Source organism: Natrix helvetica (genome assembly GCF_964273705.1).
Source record: "Natrix helvetica genome assembly, chromosome: 9".
NCBI classification, from domain to species: Eukaryota; Metazoa; Chordata; class Lepidosauria; order Squamata; family Natricidae; genus Natrix; species Natrix helvetica.
The window spans coordinates 1870761-1891359 of NC_138560.1; the positions used below are offsets into that span (position 1 = coordinate 1870761).

The following is a 20599-nucleotide window of genomic DNA, read 5'->3' on the forward strand; positions in this document are numbered from 1 at the left end:
CTAGTACAATGGACAAGCAGGCCTTGGAGGAGGAGGAGGAGGAGGAGGGCAGAGACAGCATGGCATCATCCCCAGCTGGGCGGCCCCAGGAGGAGCTGTAGCCGTTGGCGAAGGAGCTTGGCCAACCTGATCTCTGGGTCTGGGAGTTTGTGGTTGCGGAGGCTTTTGGGGTGGGTGGGGGGGAAAGGGGGGCGAAATTCAGGGCCGGGCGGAAGATTTGGTTGAGGAACTCTGGGAGGGGGATTCGGGTGGGTATTTTTAGCTAGGAAAGTCTTCCTCAGCCTTCCGAGACGAGGTGGGATGGTGAAGTTCCCAGCCTGACCTTGCCTTGGGTTTCTCCTTCATGCTGATGGGCAGCTCCGATCTTTGGGGGCCCTCAAGGAAGCCGAGTGGCAGGAGGAGGAGGAGGAGGAGGAGGAGGATGCTTCTGTCAAAATGGCTGCAGGGGCAACATCTCCCAGGCCAAAGCTGGCTTACGAGGGGAGAGGAGACCCACAGGCCAGTTCCAAGGCCCAAAGAGGAGGTTTTCCCTTACCCCCCTCACCAACCAAGAACAGAAGAACAGAGTTGGAAGGGACCTTGGAGGTCTTCTAGTCCAACCCCCTGCTCAGGCAGGAAGCCCAGTACCATTTCAGACAAATCATTGTCTAATCTCTTCTTTAAAAAACCCCAGCGTTGGAGCAGCCTCAACTTCTGGTGGCCAGTCGTTCCACTGGTTAATCGTTCAGTCAGGAAATTCCTCCTTAGTTCCAGGTTACTTCTCTCCTTGATTAGTTTCCATCCGTTGCTTCTCCTGCCTTCAAGTATTTTGGAGAATAGGTGGACCAAGGGGGCAAGCTTGAGATATTGGAAAATGGCCATCCTGTCACCCCCCAGTCCTTCTTTTCATTAAACTAGACATACCCAGTTCTTCTGCAACCGTTCTTCATATGTTTTAGCCTCCAGGCCCCTAATCATCTTCGTTACTCTTCTCTTCTCTCTTCTCTGCACTCTTTCCAGAGTCTCCACACCTAAAATCTAACCAGCCGGTCCTTCACATTTTACAGTGGTGTGGTGTGTGGGGAAACCTTGGCCCTTTTTTTATGGCTTCTGGATGTCAACTGGGGACTTCTGGGATTTGAAGTCCACAAGCCATAAAAGGGCCAAGCTTCCCCACTCCTGTTTCAGAGGGCGGGCGAGCCTCAATTAATACGGAGAGAAACGACAGGTCCTGCCCACACAAGGGAGCCCTTTCCCCAAAGCCATGGCATCAGAGGGGAAGGAACTGGTGAATCAACCATCTTTCCATGTTTTGGGAGAGTAAACAACCCCTCCCAACCCCTGGCACGGTCTTGTCGTCGCTGTTGTTGTTGTTGTTGTTGCTTTCGAGACGAGATGCCTACAATCCCCCCCCAAAAAAAATCCCAATAAAAGCAAGTGGTTTGCACAAAGAAGCATCAATCCTGCATGTCCAACAAACTTAACCTGGATTATTTGAGTTTGCTGCGCCATAAAAGAATCAAAGGGGCTGCATCCCCACATGATGCCAGGCTATTCACATGCGCACACACACACACACACACACACACACACACACACAAATCCCACCAACGTTGGTTAAAACGAATCAGGTTTGTTGAAATCCACAAATCTTAAAGGAGGTTCAGTTTGAAGAGCCCTGTTCTGAAGTCCTAAACGACCAAGCGGTTCTCTGTTAGGGCTTGCTTAGCTTAGCGCCCGGTTGAACGCCCCTCCCTAGTGTTGCCGTTGACCTGAGTAAGCCGCGTTGTGTGAAGTCTGCCTAGTTGTGTGTCTGCCTGCCTGCTTGATGGATGGATGGATGGGGCGAGGGGGAGCATGTGTGCACTCGGGGCAGGGAGTCCCTGAGGAGCAATGGGTTTAGGGGAGATCAAGGTGGGCGACCAGGAAAAGCTGGAAGAAGCAGAGAGCTCAGTAGAAAAGATCTCCTGGGATCTGCTGGGCTCTTCTGCAGGAGGAGATTCTCCTAGGCAGGAACAGGGAAGGGGATCCTCTTTTGAGGGGATCTTGGATTCTTGGGTGCTGAAGGTTTCCTTTAGGACTGGATCAGGGCCCCAATAGAGGATCCGTTGGTCACTTTAGAGCAAGGGTCTACATCCCTGGTCCCCTTAAGATGTGTGGACCTCAACTCAACCCAGTTCTTCCGCAACCGTTCTTCATATGTTTTAGTCTCCAAGCCCCTAATCATCTCTTCTCTTCTCTTCTCTCTTCTCCGCACTCTTTCCAGAGTCTCAGCATCTAACATCCAAACCGGTGGTCCTTCATGTTTTACAGTGGTGTGGGATGGCGGGAAACCTTGGCCCCTTTATGGCTTCTGGATTTCAACTGGGGAGGTCTGGGAGTTGAAGTCCACACGTCTTAAAGGGACCAAGGATGGGGAGACCCTTGCTCTAAAGTCCTAAATGATCAACTGATTTTTAGGGGCACGTTGACGATGGGAGCAAACGATTGTGTGAGGGCTCACTTTCTTGGTCTTGAAGGATACAGGTATGGCCTGCTACCTGACCTCTAGGCCTCTGCTTTGCATACAGGTAGCCCTCGGTTTGCAACCGTTCATTATAGCTTTAGTTCAAAGCTATAACAGCACCAGGGGGAAAAAACCCTGACTTACGATCATTTTTCACACTTATGACCGTTGCAGCCTCCCCGTGGTCATGTGATCCAGATTTGGATGCCGGTCAACTGGCTCACCTTTATGACGGTCGGACTGTCCCAGGGTCACGTGATTTCCCTTTGGTGGCCGTCCGAAGCCAGATTCCCTGAAAACAATCGTGAAACTTACGTCAGCAATTCACTTAACAGTCGTGGCAAGAAAGGTTGTAAAATGAGACAAAAACTCTGAACAGGTGTCTCGTTTAGCAACATAAATGTTGGGCTCAATTCCAGTCATAAGTCGAGGACTACCTGTAGATGAAGACATTTCTTCTTCTCTACAGGGAGGCGAGGGCAGTGGGCACAGTCTCCAGAAACAAACAAAAAACCACACCTTTTAACAGATTAACAGGTTTGGAAGGGACCTTGTAGGTTATCTAGTCCAACCTGCCACCTAAGCAGAAGACCCTATAATATTTCTGACAAACGGCAGTCCTGTCTCTTCTTGAAAGTTTAAGGGAAGACATTGGGTAGAAGGAGGCCTCCAGAGCTAGCAAGCTATCATTCAAACGCAGGGCAGAATAGAGTAAGTTTTGGTTGCAGCTCAGAAAAAAGTTGGGCTGGAAGAGTTTAAGTGGTTGGAAGGCCAACTGGCAGGGATGCTGATGATGTTACCTAGTTTGGTCATGAAACATCTGCAAGAAAACCAGCAAGCTCAGAGAGCACCAAGGACCCCTCACATCAACTCTGAGCTACAAATATTCTCCTTTATAGGGATGTGATGAATTTTACTTGAGAGGAAGTTGATTTGACGTTGGTGATGGCAGATGTCGACGTTGAAAATGGTTGGACTTGGTGGTGGGCCTAACTGGACTTGGTGATGTCCAAGGCCCTTCCAGCTGTAAACATAATAGATTAATATAACAATTGTAATGCTCAAAAAACTCAAAGGGGACAGCACAATGCCAGTTTAAATCCCAGAATTCTTAGCAGCTGCCTTGCTGGTTGAAGACTTCTGGGAATTGAAGTCCACAGACCAGTGCTTACCAAACCTGAGTAAATTATCCAAAATGGGCTAAAAGTGGTTTTTATGAAACAGGGACATTTAAATTGAGTTCAAAGATTATCAGACTCTTATGGTGTTACGCAAACTCAGCCACTTTAAAATGTGTGGACTTCAACTCCCAGAATTCTATGCTGGCTGGGGAAGTAAAAGTGACCGAGTTTAAAGAATCACAGGATGAAAGGGTTTGGGAATAGATCAAATACCAACAAAGAGGCTGTTTTATGAAATCTCAAGCTATCCGATTTGTGATTGTTACCGATTTGCTTTGGCCACGATTCTCAAAGATGGAACCGAAGGGGAAAATAACGGCTAACCAGCCTATTGATCTCAAATATAGATTTCACACAGCGCCTTGAACTCACAAAAATCTTTGGCACTCGCTGGGCAGGTCCGTTCTGAGGTTGGTGTCAGTGTTTCTAACAATAGTTTCTTGTGATCGGTGAATTTCAGGGACACAACCTTGTGGTTTTTCTGGCAGCAATTTGGAGCCCTGTTTCGGAGAGGATTGTGATCTCCCAGTGGTGGGTTTTCCTGATGCTCTCCCCCTACAGGTAGTCCTCGACTTACATCCATTCATTTAGTGACCTTTCAAAATTACAACAGTGCTGAAAAAAGTGACCTACGTTTTTCACACTTACGATGGCTGCAGCAGCCCCTCTGTCACATGATCCAAATTCAGACGGTTGGCATCTGGTTCATCTTTATGACGGTTGCAGTGTTCCCGGAGTCACACGATCCCCTTTTGCGACCGTCTGACAAGCAAAGTCAACAGGGAAGCCTGATTCACTTAATAACAGTGTGACTAACTTAACCGTTGCAGTGATTCACTTAACAGCAGTGGCAAGAAAAGTCACTTAACAAACTTCTCACGTAGCAATATAAATTTTTGGGCTCAATTGTGGTCATAAGTCGAGGGCTACCTGTATTCCTCACTTCAGATCTCGGGGTCAAAGAGAGAGAGAGAACCCGGGGTTCTTGACCCCTAGCTTTGCCCAAGGGTATGATGCAGGTGAGGTGCCCATCACAACACCCCAGCAGTGTCTGCACGGCGTCTCAAAGAAGTCAAGATGGAATCTTGGACCATTCCCTGTGAACACCCAACAATATTGTGTGAATGACACGGATTATGCAATCGGCCACACCATCTCCTCACCTCCTCACCACCTTGAAGGTAGCAAGGAAATGACTTCATCTCAAAATAGGTCCCTTAACTATTGGCCCAAAGGTGCTTTTGCAAGAGTCAACTGGGCTTTCAGGTTTTTCTTTGAAGGCGTTTCGCTTCTCATCCCAGAAGCTTCTTCAGCTCTGACTGGATGGTGGGGAAGGGAAGGATTTCTATTCCTTGCAGACAGCTGGCCATTTGCATCCTTTGAGAGAGTCCTTGAGACAACCTGGAGGTTTATTTGTGTCCTCGGGGTCACCTGAATGGTGCAAAAAGGTGTGGAGCCACCTTGGAACTGTTGAAAGGACCGTCTTGTAGACTGGAGATAGATGATGTTGTAGAGAGGGCTGTTCAACCTTTATAGATGGCCTCTTTGATCCCTCTTTCAAAGCAGCGATCCTCTTGTCTTCCCAGTGCAGATGCACCCCTGAATCTAGTCCTGATGGGTTTGTTCCCCTCTGTGGTGCCACGTGGTTACGAAGGGGCTGTTTTGTTTCCCCAATATAGAGATCTGCAAAGGGCTCCCGGCATTGCATGTACAGTTTGTGCCTGGGTGTTTCATCCTCAGGGTGGAAAAGCTTCTGCTGTAGCGTATTCTTGGGTTTGAAGTGTGGTTTCAGTCAGAGCTGAAGAAGCTTCTTCAGATGAGAAGCGAAACGTCTTCCAAGAAAAACCAGAAAGTCCAGCTGCCTCTTGAACCAGTACCTTTGGGACAACCACAACCTGGAGGACTGAGAATCTCCGTAGACCTTAACTGTTGGGTTGATCTCTGCTGGCTGATCTCTCCAGCCAATTCAGAGCAGACTTCGCCGGGATAATCTGGGCTCTTTGCCTTCAACCCAGTGGTTTTCCTCCGGCTGTCGTCAGGATCCAGAAAGGGCGGAAGAATCTTCTCGGGCCTGGCAGATGGAAGGGTCCGCAGGTCCAGTTGGCACGCCAGGGGAGGGTGTTGGTCCTGCTGCCTTCCGATCGGTCGGAGGTTTGTTATGATGGGCCATTTCATTTGTGCAACAAAGTAAATGTCGTTGATCGATCTCGCCTTGCCCCGGTTTATTGGTTTTGCAGAGCGGGCCCTCGTCTTTAGCCTCGCCTCCGTTCTCTCCGTCGCTGATGGTCCGGGGGGGGGGGACTTGCCGTGGGCGTGCCGGGATGCCTGTGGAGGATGCTGAGATGGCAAGTAAGAGATGCGTGGCAGGATCCGAGTGGCGATGGTGGCCATGGATTTAATAAGGCCCCTTAAGCCGATTTGACGGGGAATGCTGGAAACGGGACACACAGGATTGAAGCTGCAGTTTAGCTCGCTCATCTCCTCAAGCAGCGTTTTTCAACCTTGGCCAAATTAAAAGTGGATGGACTTCAATTCCCAGCTGGGGAATTCTGGGAGTTGAAGTCCACTAGTATTAACCTTGCCAAGATTGGACGCCCCTGAGAGAGGAAATTAAATCACCTAGTTTTTAGTTTCTGACTCCAAATCAGGAGTGTTAAGCCTAGCAACATTAAGATGATGGGGCTGGCTGGGGAATTCTGGGAGTTGAAGTCCACAAGTCTTAAGTTAAAGTGGGGAAGCCAGACATTAAAAGCTCGGTGATCAACAGACAGAATGGAAAAGAAGCTAAAAACTAAAAGAGAAAGCAATCGAAAGCCAGATGATGAAGAAGGAGAAGAATTATTTTTAGAGCTCAAGGTCACCCAGTCACATTGAGTTGGGAGGGGGGGAGGTCAAGACTTTCTCCCCAGTTATAATTAAATGGAGAGTGCCATTTGGCAGACACTCCTAATATTAAGGAGAAGCCTTGAAATGGAATTGCTTTCATTTCAAGAGGACAGTTTTCTGATTCACCCAGGGTGACACCTGGCAGGGTACAAAGGGTGGAGGGGGTTTAATTTTTTTATTATTTATTTGTATCCCATCTTTTATTATTTTGGAAAAAACTCAAGGCAGTGAACATAACCGACACAGCTTCCTCTTCCTATTTTTCCCACGACAGCAACCCTTCCCACTTCCATGAGTCAGGCGGAACTAGAACTTACAGTCTCCTAGTGATTGGCCCAAAGTCATTCTGTTGATTTCCATGCCTAATGCAGGACTAGAACTCACAGTCTCCTAGTCATTGGGCCAAAGTCACCCAGTTGGCTTTCATGGCTGAGACGGAACTAGAACTCCCTGTCTCCTGGTGATTGGCCCATTGGTTTTCCTGGATTTGAACTCATGGTCTCTTGCTTTCTAGCATGGTGTCTTAACCACAACTAGTCCAAACTTTTTGGAAGCCTTCAGAGAAGGCGGCCTGAAAAGTCACAAAGGAGCCGGGGAGGGGGACGGGACTGGGGGGGGAGAGAAGAAAAGCCCCTTTCTCTTGGCTGATCAGCTTGGGCTCCAAGACGGCTCTAATGACTTAGCTGCTTTAATCCACCTGAGGGAGGGAATCCTTTTAAGTGGATTTGGATGGAAGATCCCTCCGCTTAGAGAAATCCCCACAGGAACCTCCTGGGGGTGTCAAGACAGGAGGGAGGCCAAGATGTCCAAGAATAGATGTGGTTACGTTCAGCCATGGGTTTCACATTTTGTTACCAACAGTTTGTTGCGCCCGCCAGCTTCACACGCGCCCACTTTGTGGGCACACATGCCCCTTCTCTGCATGCACCCAGCGTTCTGTGCATGTGCTTTGATCGCGTGCACGTCTTCAGCACATATACCCGCCCTCAAAAATGTGCCTAAATAGAGCTGGGGCAGATGGGCAATTTCCGCTACCAGTTTGGGCGAATCAGTCCGAACCGGCTGAATTCCACCTCTGGTTACGTTTCCCCCGATCTCCTTCACGAGAAGCCTCTTTTATTGCCAAGTGGCCCCAAATAATAATATGAATAAAGACAGATTGTAACTATGCAGCACAGTCTCTCAAAATATTCCTCAAAGCCAAAGGTTTCTCAGCTTTGGCAACTTTAAGATACAGGGAATCCTCGACTTACGACCTCAAGGGAGCCCAAAAAGTATGTTTGCAAAGTGAGAAATGTATGAAGTAAGTTTTGCTCCATTTTACGACTTTTCGTGCCACGTTTGTTAAGCGAACCACTGCCGAGGTTAAATGAGTCACCCGATTGTTCAGTGAACCTGGCTTCCCCCACTGACCTCGCTTGCCAGAAGGTCGCAAAAGGGGATCACTGCAACCGTCATAAATATGAAGCAGTTGCCAAGTATCCAAATGTAAATCCCGTGACCATGGGGGTGCGACGGTCACAAGTGTGAAAAATGGTCATGTCCTTTTGTCCCCAGGGCCATTGTAACTTTGAACAGTCACTAAATGAACTGTTGTAAGTCAAGGACCAGCTGTACCTGTATTTGTCAACGTGAGTGTCTCTCTAAATCTCCAGAATCTGAAGAAGCTTCTTGGATGAGAAGTGAAACCTCTTCAAAGAAAAACCAGAAAGTCCAGTTGCTTCTTGAATAAAAAAAGCAGCTTTGGGACTCTGAATCTCTTGCATACATGTGTGTGTGTGTGTGTGTGTGTGTGTGTGTGTGTGTGTGTTTGTGGTGCAGGTGTAGGAAATACTATATTTTCCATAATATTTGTGCCTTAAGTGCTTAATAATTGTGATACAGCTCTAAAAGCTACAGTTTGCATTTGCTCAAAGCAATCCAGGAAGCGGATTTAAAGATTGCTTGCTTTTAAATTGGGCCACATTGTAGTTAACCCAAGTTTCTGCAAATGGTTTAAACGCGTCATCCGGAGGGAACGCCCCAGTGGAGTGACCCCTTTAAAGGCTACGGTCAAGCAGGAGAGAAGCTGCGATGGGGGCATTTGTTGGCAACAATCATTGGTAAAGATTGATGCGATGGAGTGGGAGGAGAGAAAACGAGGAACAGCAGAACTAATACAGGCATTATTAAGAAAACTGGCAGGGGAATTCTGGGAGTTAAAGTCTGTGCATGCTTACTGAGGAATGCCAGGATTGACATCCGTGCATACTGGCTGGGGAATTCTGGGATTTGAAGTACTGCTTTCTGATTGAATACCAGTCTTACATACACTAAACCTGCTTAACTGAACTGACTCCCTTTTAACCTCTGTGGATAGGGACCCACTGCCCTTTGTCGGTCTCTAGAAGCGTCCTCAGTGAAATCCAATATTCACATTTAGGGTTCAGGATTGTCCTTTTCGACGGTGTTTGATTTGCAAACCCCACCACCCTTCTCCTTTTGTAGGAAGAGCCATGTGTGTGGCCACAATTCCTGGGCCCAGCTTCAAAAACAAACATCTGAAAGAGAAAGGACCAGCTTCTTAAGGTAACCAAGGGCAACCGAAAGCATCTTTTAAAGAAACCCAGTTATTTTCCAGGAAGTAAACAGAACATCTGTTATTCTCAACTCCCAGGCTCCAAGAGAAGAAATAAAGGCTGGTTAGACACCGGTGACTTTTCTGTATTAGTGAGTTATGCCTAGATCAAGGGGTCTTGCGGACTTCAACTCCCAGAATTCCCCAGCCAGCCATGCTGCCTTAAGCATCAAAGCCAGTTGGGTAACTCTGGGCTGATCACCAGGAGATGGGGAATTCTAGTCCCAATGATAGCTGGTTGAGCGACTCTGGGCCGATCAGCAGGAGACAATAAGTTGTAGTCCCACCTTAAGCATGGTAGTAGGACTAGAACTCCCAAGAGGTGAGAGTTCTAATTCTGCTTTAGGCATGAAAGCCAGCTGGGTGACTTTGGACCAATCACCAGAAGGTGGTGAGTTCTGGTCCCATTTTAAGCATGAAAGCTAGCTGGGTTAACTTTGGGCCAATCCCACCCACTCAGCCCAACCCACCTCACAGGGTTGTTGTTGTGTGCAAAACATGAGAACGAAGGAGTATTAGTTATGTTTGTCGCCTTAAGTTATTTGCAAAAACAATAAAGGTAGATTTTTTAAAAAATTAAAAAGCATTTTCATAAGATTGTGGGAATAAGATCGAAAAGTCTTCTGAAAATCCAGAGCGAAAAGGGAGTACCTAGAGCAGGCTGGGGAATCCTGGGAGTTGAAGTCTACAAGTCTTAAAAGTTGCCGAGGTTGGAGAGCCCTGCTCTAGATCCTCTCCATTCACTCTGGATTTTGAGAATTTTCTCTGCCCTGAAGTTTTGGAGCGTAACAGGAATTCAGGCTGGCTGACACTGCAAGCAGCAGACTTGATGGATCAGTTTCTTTGTCGGCAAGTGCATTTACTTTTACGCAAAGTTATTTAAGGCAGGAGCCCTGTGCTGCAAGCATTCCAATAAATTCTGGATTGCTGCAAAGGGAAAATTTGCTTTGCTTTGCCTGCAATCCATCTCTTGTCAGCCGGTTCTCTAGGGTGCACCCAATTTCTAAGCTCTGTTTGTGCAAATCGTTTAACTCCATCGGTTAAAGGCCATACATTTGCCCTGTTGGAAAGTCTGGATAATTTTAATCTTGGGTGTGTCTCTGTAGTGGCTGGGCTTGTACTTCTGTTTCACTATGTACCTCTATATTCCGGGGATCCAGTTTACGATCCAGTCTGCAAAGACTTGGATTAGATTAAGTTTATTTTTATCAAGAATTAGGACCGCTTGATAAAGCCTTAGTAAGGGAGGCCACACCCGGAATCCTACATCCTGTTTTGGTCACCCCACTACAAAAAAAAGATGTTGAAAATTTGGAAAAAGTGCAGAGAAGAGCAACTAAGATGATTAAAGGCCTGGAGACAAAAACATAAAGAATGGTTGCAAGAACTGGGCAGTCTAGAGAAAAGAAGGTCACATGATCTCAATAGTCCAATATTTGAGGGGCTGCAACCAAGAAGAGGGGGGTCAACTTATTCTCCAAAGCACCAGAAGGCAGGACAAGACACAATGGATGGAAACTCACCAAGGAGAGGAGCAACTTGGAATTAAGGAGAAACTTCCTGACAGTGAGAATAATCATCCAGTGGAACAGCTTGCCACCAGAAGTCACTGGAGGTTTTCAAGAAAGATAGCCACCTGTCTAAAATTCTATCAATTCTCCTGCTTGAGCAGGGGGTTGGTCTAGAAGACCCCACAAGGTCCCTTCCAGCTCAATTCGGAATTTGCAATTTAGTCTTGTGCAGTTTAAAATGTCCCACTTCCTAGAGGTGCTTTGAGCAGGTCCCCAACCTTGGCAACTTTAAGCCTTGGCAAACTCCCAGAATTCCCCACTCAGCTATAGTTGGCGGGGGAATTCTGGGAGTTGAAGTCCACTAGTCTTAAAGTTGCCAAGATTGGACGCCCCTGAGTTAGAGGAAATTAAGTCAGCTCGTGTTTAGTTTCTGACTCCAAATCAGGAGTGTTTAAGCCTAGCAACGTTAAGATGGATGGACTTCAATTCCCAGAATTCCCCAGCCAGGTCTGGGAGTTGAAGTCCACAAGTCTTAATCTTTCCAAGGTAGGAATCCCCGGATTTAGAGGAAACTAAATCGCCCAACTTTTAGTTCCTGACTCCAAATCCAGAGTGGCCTACCCTGGCAACGTTAATGTGGATGGCCATCAATTCCCACTCATCCCGGCTGGGGAATTCTGGGAGTTGAAGTCCACAAGTCTTCACCTTGCCAAGGTTGGAGAGTCCTGTTTTAAAGGGTTCTCCATCAAAGGATCCCACCCGTCGCTGTTTTTCTTCTATCCTGAACAATCCCCGAAGAGATCCATGGGGAACCTCGCCTTGTCTTCTGTGACAAGGAAAACAGGGCAAGGGGCTCAGTTGTGCTGTGGGATTTTTGGTTTTTTAAAAAAAGGGGAGGATAGAGAAGGTGTGTTTGTGTGGATGTGCGAACGAGGGATCTGCTCTCTCTCTCTCTCAATGGAAGGCTTTCGTTTAGCAACGGAGTATTGCACCCGGGGGAGCGGGGGGGGAGCAGGTCACATGTCCTTCTCACCAGCTTTGCCATCGCCTCTTCCCCCAGCATAGGTGAGAGAGGCAGGAGAAGAAGTAGGTCAGCCTCCTCCTGGAGTAAGCTCCGTGCAAGAGCCACCCCTCCGTTCGGGTCAGGTAAAAATAGATAACTCCTGAGCGAAAGTGAAGGGACGGATTTGGAGTGCCGGATAAGAGAGCAGACTTTCTCCCCCACGCGCCCGTTGCGCCACTCGCCATATGCTTCCCCGGACAAGCGCCAAAGCAGATTTAATTTTGTGTTGTCGTTGTGATGTGTGTGTGTGTGTGTTGAGAGGGGATTGTAAGCCGGAGGGATGGAGAGAAGTCATCTGCTTAATAGACTCCACAGGTGCCTTGAACTGCGAGGTGGGCGCCAAAGCATTTGATGATTCTCAGAAATAAAATACAATACAATACCATACAATAGCAGAGTTGGAAGGGACCTTGGAGGTCTTCTAGTCCAACCCCCTGCCTAGGCAGGAAACCCTATACCGTTTCAGACAAATGGCTATCAAACATCTTCTTAAAGACTTCCAGTGTTGGGGCATTCACAACTTCTGGAGGCAATTTCTGTCCCACTGATTAATTGTTCTAACTGACAGGAAATTTCTCCTCAGTTCTAAGCTGCTTCTCTCCTTGATTAGTTTCCACCCATTGCTTCTTGTTCTGCCCTCAGGTGCCTTGGAGAATAGTTTGACTCCCCCTTCTTTGGGGCAACCCCTGAGATATTGGAAGACTGCTATCATGTCTCCCCTAGTCCTTCTTTCTCTTAAGCTAAACATGCCCAGTTCCTGCAACCGTTCTTCCTATGTTTGAGCCTCCAGTCCCCTAATCCTCTTGGTTGCTCTTCTCTGCACTCTTTCAGATTCTCTGAAAGGGAATCAAATCCAGAGAAACAGAGGTCCTTGACTTACGACCACAATTCGGCTCCACATTTCAGTGGCCGAGGGAGTTTTGGTGACCTTTCCAGTCGTTAAGCGAATCGCTACAGTTGTTAAGTTAGGAACAGGGTTGTTTGGAGATACCATGGACTTGGCTCGGCTGAAGGTTGCCAAAGGAGATCACCTGACCCACCCCCAGGACACTGCGACCGTCATAAATATGAGTCGGTTGCCAAGCATGTGAATTTCGATCGGAGGTTGACCACAGGGATCCTGTGTGAAAAAAACAGTCGTAAGTCCCTTTTTTTAATGCCATTGCAACGTCGAACGGTTCCTCGGCAAATGGTCGTAAGTCAAGGACTCGCCTGTATTCAAGAACGCCGCTCGACAGTTTCTGGATCCCGTGAGCTGCATTCTTCCTTCTCTAACCTGAGTCACGTCCATTTAGGCCAGGGGTCTGCGACCTTGGCAATTCTAAGCCTGGTCCGCCAGGCTTAAAGTTGACAAGGTCACAGAGCCCTGATTTAGGCAATCAAAAGAATAGATAAAGTGGAAGCAATTTTCTCCACCAACTATATCCAAATATCTGGAAAGGCTTGAGCTAAGGAGTCAGGGCAAAGCTCAGTGTAAAATGAATATGTTAAGCACAGCCCTGGAGACTAGTGGCTTAGCACGCTCGTCCCAGCTCAGGTGGCTTGAGTCGCTTGTACGAAATCCTAACAGCATCCTCCTCCTCCTCCTCCTCCTTCCTCTTCTCCTCCTCCTCCTCCTCCTTCTTCCTCCTCCTCCTCCTCCTCCTCCTCCTCCTCCTCCTCCTCCTCCTCCTCCTCCTCCTCCTTTTTTTCTCTCCTTAAACTCTCATTTTGAGCAGACAGAGCCAATTCGATTATGCCCCTGATTATTAAATTACGGCAAGGCCACTTTGCTTCAAACCTGCCATTTCAGGATTGTTGGGGTTTTTTTCTCTGGCGCTGGAAATAGCTGCAGACTTTCTGGATTGCAAGTCTAGGATGAATGAAACGGCCCCATTCACACAAGCCTCAGAAAAACCACTGACTTTTTGGAGGACTGCCCCTAGGAGGAGTTGGAAAGTGAAGGTGGGGGCAAAGGGCGTGAGCAAGGAAAGGCGTTTCGTTCGACTTGGAACCAGAGTCAAGCTTCTAGTCCTCAAGGTTGCGGAATGGAATGGAATGCAGAATAACTGAAGAACGACAGAGTTGGAAGGGACCTTGGAGGGCTTCTAGTCCAACCCTTGCTCCAGCAGGAAACCCTATATGCCATTTATAGGGTTGGTGGAATAGAATAAAATATAGAATAGGCTTTATAGAATGTTCCATTGAGCCTTGGTGGTGCAGTGGTTAGAATGCAGCACCGCAGGGCTAACTCACTGCTCACGCCAGGAGTTCAGTTCTGAGTGGCTCAAGGTTGACTCAGCCTTCCGTCCTTCCGAGATGGGTAAAAGGAGGACCCAGATTGTTGGGGGCCAAGAAGCTGATTCTGTAAACCACTTAGAGAGGACTGTTAAAGCACTATAAAGCGGTATATAAATCTCAGTGCTATTGCTATTCTATTCTATAAGCTATAGGGAGAATAGAATGCAATGGAATATAATAGAATAGATAAAATTCGTTTAGATTAGAATAGATTAGAATTGAATAGAACAGAACAGGGAATGGAACAGAACAGAACAGAATAGGAATGGAATCGGAATAGAATAGGAACAGGAACAGAACAGATCAAAGGAGAGAGGTGGCATCTTTTAAGGAACTTGGATACCAGGCTTACGAAGTCTCTTCTTTCAAATAAATCAGTGACATTTGTTTCTTCTTTAGTTCTTCCTCCTCTTCATGGCTGCAGAGCAAGCTGGGGTTTTATTGTTTTGGCTTTGCAAAAGTGGTGGGTTTGGGGAAAAGCTGAGTGGGATTAATGGGAAGAAGGTGACGGGAACGAGGCTGAAAAGGCACTTAGGAAGCGTGTTGTGCCTTAAAACACAGGCAGAAAATTCAATTTTATTCCTGCAGGCCTCGATAGGGTCATGATTTAAGCTGGGAAGTCTCATTGCCAGAAGCCGACTTCCTCAAAATATGGAGAAAGATTTCTTCCTGCTTTCTGGTGCTTAAGGATACCTGGGTCACCCCATAATAATCACAAGTGTTAGAAATGACAGGATGCATGCAAAAAAAATAAAAATACAGTGAATGAAGGTAACTATACGTGTCCCAGGATTATGTTGCAAGGATCCAGCCTGAGTCGGTCACAGGGACCAAGTGGGAATTTTTGGGCTCATCCTCAGGAACGTCTCTTTCTCCAGAATGTGTGCTCTGAGTCACCATATTATGAAAAAGATATAGAGACTCTGGAAAGAGTGCAGAGAAGAGGACTAGGAGACTGGGGGGTTAAACATATGAAGAACGGTTGCAGGAATTGGGTGTGTCTAGTTTAATGAAAAGAAGGACTGGGGGGGGGGGCAGGGGACATGATAGCAATCTTCAGGGGCTGCCCCAAAGAAGAGGGGTCAATCTGTTCTCCAAAGCTCCTGAGGGCAGGACGAGAAGCAACAGATGGAAACTAACCAAGGAGAGAAGCAACCTGGAACTAAGGAGGAATTTTCTAACAGTGACAACAATTAACCGGTGGAACTGCTTGCCACCAGACGTTGTAGGTGCTCCAACACTGGAGGTTTTTAAGAAGAGACTGGACAGCCACTTGTCTGAAATGGGATAGGGTCTCCTGCTTGAGCTGGGGGCTGGACTAGAAGACCTCCAAGGTCCCTTCCCTATTCTATTCCTATTCCTATTGTGCAGAGAGGGCAGGACAAGAAGCAATGGATGCAAACTAATCGAGGAGAGAAGCAATGTAGAACTGAGGAGAAATATTATAACGTGATAACAATTAATCAGTGGAACTACTTGCCTCCAGCAGTTGTGGCTGCTCCAACATTGGAGGTTTTTAAGAAGAGATTGGACTACCATTTGCCTGAAAACAGTATAGGGTCTCCTGCTTGAACAGGGGGTTAGACTAGAAGACCTCCAAGACCCCTTCCAACTCTGTTATTCTATTATTCTGACTGTTCTACCCATTGTATTTATATGGTGCTGGATTGTGTGTAGCTTTTAGTTGTTAATTAGGGTGTGGATGGCTATTAAGTTGTTGATTGTTGTTGCAGCTTCAGGGCTGAGTTAGAGAATTAAGGTAGTTGTGGAATGGGCTCGTGATTTAGCTTTTTTGCAGAATAATTTATTTGTAGTTTGATGCTGGGGTTACAGTTATGGGGGAAAGATATTGGATTAAGAGAGGACTTCACCTCTCCTTGTGTGTATCTCGCTCCCTTCTTCCCCCGTCTTTTAATTAAATATTATTGTTGTTGTTGCTATTTATTATTTACTGGCTTTGAGTGTTTGCAAGCAGCCCAGAATCTCCCCTGGTCTAATAAATGCTTAGAAAAGAATAAAAAGACTAGATCCCAGCTGCAGCTTCCTGCCCTCTTATCACCCTTTGCCATTCTCGACTGAAAGTTACACAAAACGACACAATTCCTTCATGGGCCTCAAGGCTAAAAAGCACAATCGCTTGCCACAGTGAATCACTGCAGTTGCTAAGTTAGGAACCTGGTTGTTAAGTGAATCTGGCTTCCGCGTTGACTCTGCATGTCATCCCGGGACATGGCAAGCGTTGTAAATGCAGGCAGTCCTCGGTTTACAACAGTTCATTTAGTGACCAAAGTTTCAACGGCACTGAAAAAAGCGACGTAGGGCCATTGGTCACAATTACGACCTACGGTCACGTGGTCCAAATTCACACACTTGGCAACTGACTCACATTTATGACCGTTGCAGTGTCCCTGGGGTCACGTGATCTTCTTTTGCGACCTTTGGACAGGCAAAGAATCTGGAAAGCCAGATTCCCTTAACAAACGGATTACTAACTTAATAGCTGCAGTGATTCACTTAGCGACCATGGCAAGAAACGTCATAAAATGGGGCAAGACTCACTTCACAAAAAAAAGTCTCCCTTAACGACAGGCATTTGGGGCTGGATTGTGGTCATAAGTCGAGGATTACCTGTATGAACCAGTTGCCAAGCATCCAAATTTGGGAATCATGGGAACGCTACAAGGATGGCACGTATGAAAAGAGGTCATAAGTCACTTTTTTCAGTGCCGTTGTAATGTTGGTCACTAAATGAACTGTCGTAAGTCGAGGGTTAGCTGTCATTGTTTCGTAGGAGCATCACAGCCAGAGAAAGTGATGGCTTTCACTCGATTGGGAATTCTTTTTTTCCCCCAGAAAATTTTTTATTTTTTGTTTTCTTATATACCATTTTAATATACATTCACATAATTATTCCTCTTCTTTACATTTGTCATTCTTATACATTTGTTATTTCATTTAATAGGTTATAATATACAGTTTGGGTTGCTTTATTTACCATCCCTTCCTCCTTTTGCAACACCACCTTATTTTCCCTTTTTTTCCTCGCTCCCTCCCTTCTCTACTTCCTTCCTGCCTCCTCTCCTTCCCCTTCCTTCTTCTCTTACCTTTCACCTACTCCTACTCTTCCTCTTCCCCTTCCTAACCTCTCTCTTTCTCTTCCTCTCCCTTCCCTCCTCCTCTCCTTACTTCTTCCTGTCCTTCTCTCCTCCTTTCTCCCTTTCTTTTTCTATTGTTGTCGGTGTCTCTTTCAGATCCCAGTTTATGTTTCCTTGGGATGGTATTTCTGCAAACCCAGATATAATTTGGTATCATTTCTTATTCCCTTACCTTCGCTAACCTATCCTAACTATGTTTTTCGATCAGGAATTCTTGCGATGCCTCAACAGGTTTTGTCTCTCTTTCCTTTCCCGCAGAAGACGGCGAGTACTTCCTGAAGGTCTTGATTCCCAGCTATGCCGCCGGATCCATCATCGGCAAAGGGGGCCAAACCATCGTCCAGTTGCAGAAGGAAACCGGAGCCACCATTAAGCTCTCCAAATCCAAGGATTTCTATCCAGGTGAGTGGACCGGTCCACATTTCTCTAGCCAAGCACAGAGGAGAGGCGTAAAAATAGGTATTATTTTGCCCCCAGGATACGATTTAATTTTTCCCCTGAATGTTGTGGGGCGCTTTGTACATTTCTGGATTGAATATTGACTCCACAATGGAGTACAACCTAGTCCTAGGCTTATGACCACAATGGAGCAATTCCACAGCCAGCACGCTAGCGAACTTGAAAATGTGTGGACTTCAACTCCCAGAATTCCCCAGCTGGCTAGGGAATTCTGGGAATTGAAGTCAACTTATCTTAAAGTGGCCAAAGTTGGGGAACATTGACTGCAAGACTTGCTGCATTACTGCTTGAGCCCTGCATGGGCTGTGAAGCCTCATCTTGCAGAGACCTGATGGGAGTTGGAGTCCCAAAGCCCCCCACCCCCACCCCGAGGACTTCAAATCCTAGAATTCCCCAGCCAGCATGCTGATGAACTTTAAAGCGCATGGATTTCAACTCCCAGAATTGGGCAGCCAGTATACCTTGAATATTCAAACCGTTGGATTTCAACTCCCAGGATTCCCCAGGTGGCCTGCTAGTGAACTTTAAGGCGCATGGACTTCCAACTGCTAATCATCTTAGTTGGCTGGGGAATTCTGGGAGTTGAAGTCCCCGGGTCTTAAAGGGTGGGAAACACTGACTAGCTGCTGTATTTCTGCTTGAGCTGTGCTGAGGCTGTGACGCCTCGTCTTGCAGGGACACGATGGCAGTTGTAGTTCCAAATCCCCCTGAGGTTTCTCAACAGGGAAAAGCAAGTCAGGGTCTCCCCACTCCCTCCCCCCCCCACTCATGACCTCGGACCCTTTCCTTTGCACCTAGCCTTGTGTCCATTTCCCTGCCCAGGCCTTCCTCTGTCGGGATGGTGCCAAATCCTATCCTTCCATATTCAGAGAAGGCCGAAGGATCTGTAGAGGGCATCCTGGGCTCGGATTAGGACGGTGTTGTGGCCTGTCAGCCAGCGGCCCTTCCAGCAGCTGAGTCAGAGGAGGAGGAGGAGGAGGCATGGGAGTCAGCATCAGCATCAAGACAACCTGAGAGCTCTGAGGGGGAAGGGGGAATGGAGCTGGCAGAGAGAGGGAGAGGGAGAGGGAGAAGTGGAGCCTGGGTTGTCTGTCAGCCCTCAGGTGGAGAGTCAACAGTCCCCAGGTCTGGAGGTGGCTGATGAAGAGGAGGAACAGCTGGGCCCAGTGCCTGACAGAAGGCAAAGGAGAGGAGAACAGTGGAAATCTATAGGCTGGTCCTCAGGACGGAAGAGCCACCACTACTAGCAAAGCCCCACCCTAGCTCTGGGGATTAAAAAATAGGGGGCAGAGATGAATAGGTGTGGCAGACAACTATTGGTCTCCCTGCCGGAAAGGCTTGTTAGCCGGCATTGAGAGAGAAACTTATTGGCGGGGCTGCTGGCAGTTCTAATAAAGGAATCATTGCTTCAACTACAAAGGGTTTGGGGTGTTTGGGGTCAGAAAAGAAGGGGTGGGGAGCAAAGCCAGGCTGCAGGGAGGACTGGAGGAGCATGCCTGTCCCTTCCCCTGCCCTCTTTTTTTGGGTCTCTTTAATCCCAGCTGGGATTGAAGGACACACAACCTTCGGCTGGGGCAGCTCCGCTAAGCCGCTTTGCCTTCTCAACCCCTGATGGCTGGTTTAGAGAGGCTGGGAAATCCTCCTGATGCAAAAAATAAAATTAAATTAAAAATTGAAAAAGGATGCTTGGGCGGACGAGAGAGAGAGAGGGAGAGAGGAAGAAATCGCCCTGGATGGTGTTGCCATGGCGATGGGGAGCAGGTGCCCTATTTGCCAGCAGCTTCCAGGAGGGAGCCCCCCTCCCTTTCCCTCCCCTCCCCTTTTCTTCCTAAGGGGAAGGGAAACCGTCTCTATTTGACAGGATTTTGGCAGCTGTGGAAATGTAGCGAGAAGTAGAGGCAGAGCCAGGTGCCCTTGACGGTGCCTGGCGCTTCGGGGGGGGGGCATTTGGGAAAAAAAAAGCTCCCCACCTTTGCAAAAATCTCACCCTAGCGTTGTGCGGGTGGGGGGAATTAATCCCAGGGGGGCTGCTCCCGTCCTGCACCCTGCCCAATCCAGCTGACAAATCCAGCAGTTTGCAGCTCCTCCTGCCGGCTGGGCCCTCTCTGGAGACGGAAGGGCAGCTTTTGGTGCCAGCTGGAGGGTTGACAAGGGTGGCAGGCCTGGGCAGGGGAATGGCAGAAAGCTAGATGCAAAGGAAAAGATCCAAGGTCAGGAGGACGGGGAGGGAGAGCGCTAGACTGGTTTTTCCCACCTCAGGAACCTCTCGGGGGCTTTGGGACTACAATTCCCATCAGTCCCCTGCAAGAGGAGGCTTCCCAGCCTCAGCACAGCTCGACGTTCAGGCAGCCCTTGACTTACAACAGTTTCTTTAGTGACCGTTCAAAGTTACCACGGCACCGAAAAAAATGACTTAGGGCCATTTTTCACACTTACGACTGTTGTGGCAGGTGATCCAAATTCAGGCACTTGGGAACCGACTCATATTTATGACGGTCGCTGCATTGCAGGATCACGTGGTCCTCTTTTGCAACTTTCTGACCAGCTGAGTCAACGGGGAAGGCGGATTCCCTTAACAGCCGCCGACAAACGCAGTGATTCGCTTAACAACCGTGGGAAGAAAATTCGTACAATGGGGCAAAACCCGCTTAACAAACATTTCACTTCGCAACATAAATTTTAGGCTCCGTTGTGATCGTAACCCGAGGACTTCCTGTGCAGAATTGCTGGCATCGGAAAAAGGAATCTCACTTTTGTAAGCAGAGATGAAAAAACTCGGTCTAGCTTTCCAGTTTCTATTGCTGAAGACGGAGAACGGCCTCTGCATTTTAAAAATCTGGGCGTGGCAGCCTGCAAAAAAAAATGGGGAGGGGTCTCCTCTCCATCCCAACCAGGGGTGCTACAATCATCCTGCGCTTCCCCGATTTGCCCCCTTGGAAGTACTCTTTGCTTGGGCAAAAAA

The 20599-nt window shown here is 47.7% G+C and overlaps 1 protein-coding gene across 3 annotated transcripts in view; it reads left to right on the forward strand.

Moving 5' to 3' along the window:
* The window catches only part of NOVA2 (NOVA alternative splicing regulator 2), a 33927-nt gene that overhangs the window by 4393 nt on the left and 8935 nt on the right, over positions 1–20599 (forward strand). For 2 of the 3 annotated variants that reach the window (XM_081961530.1, XM_081961531.1), the window contains one exon: positions 17437–17580. In XM_081961530.1, the coding sequence (XP_081817656.1) occupies positions 17437–17580 (144 nt within the window). The remainder of the gene's footprint in view (positions 1–17436; positions 17581–20599) is intronic. The other variant, XM_081961529.1, reaches the window with a different exon arrangement.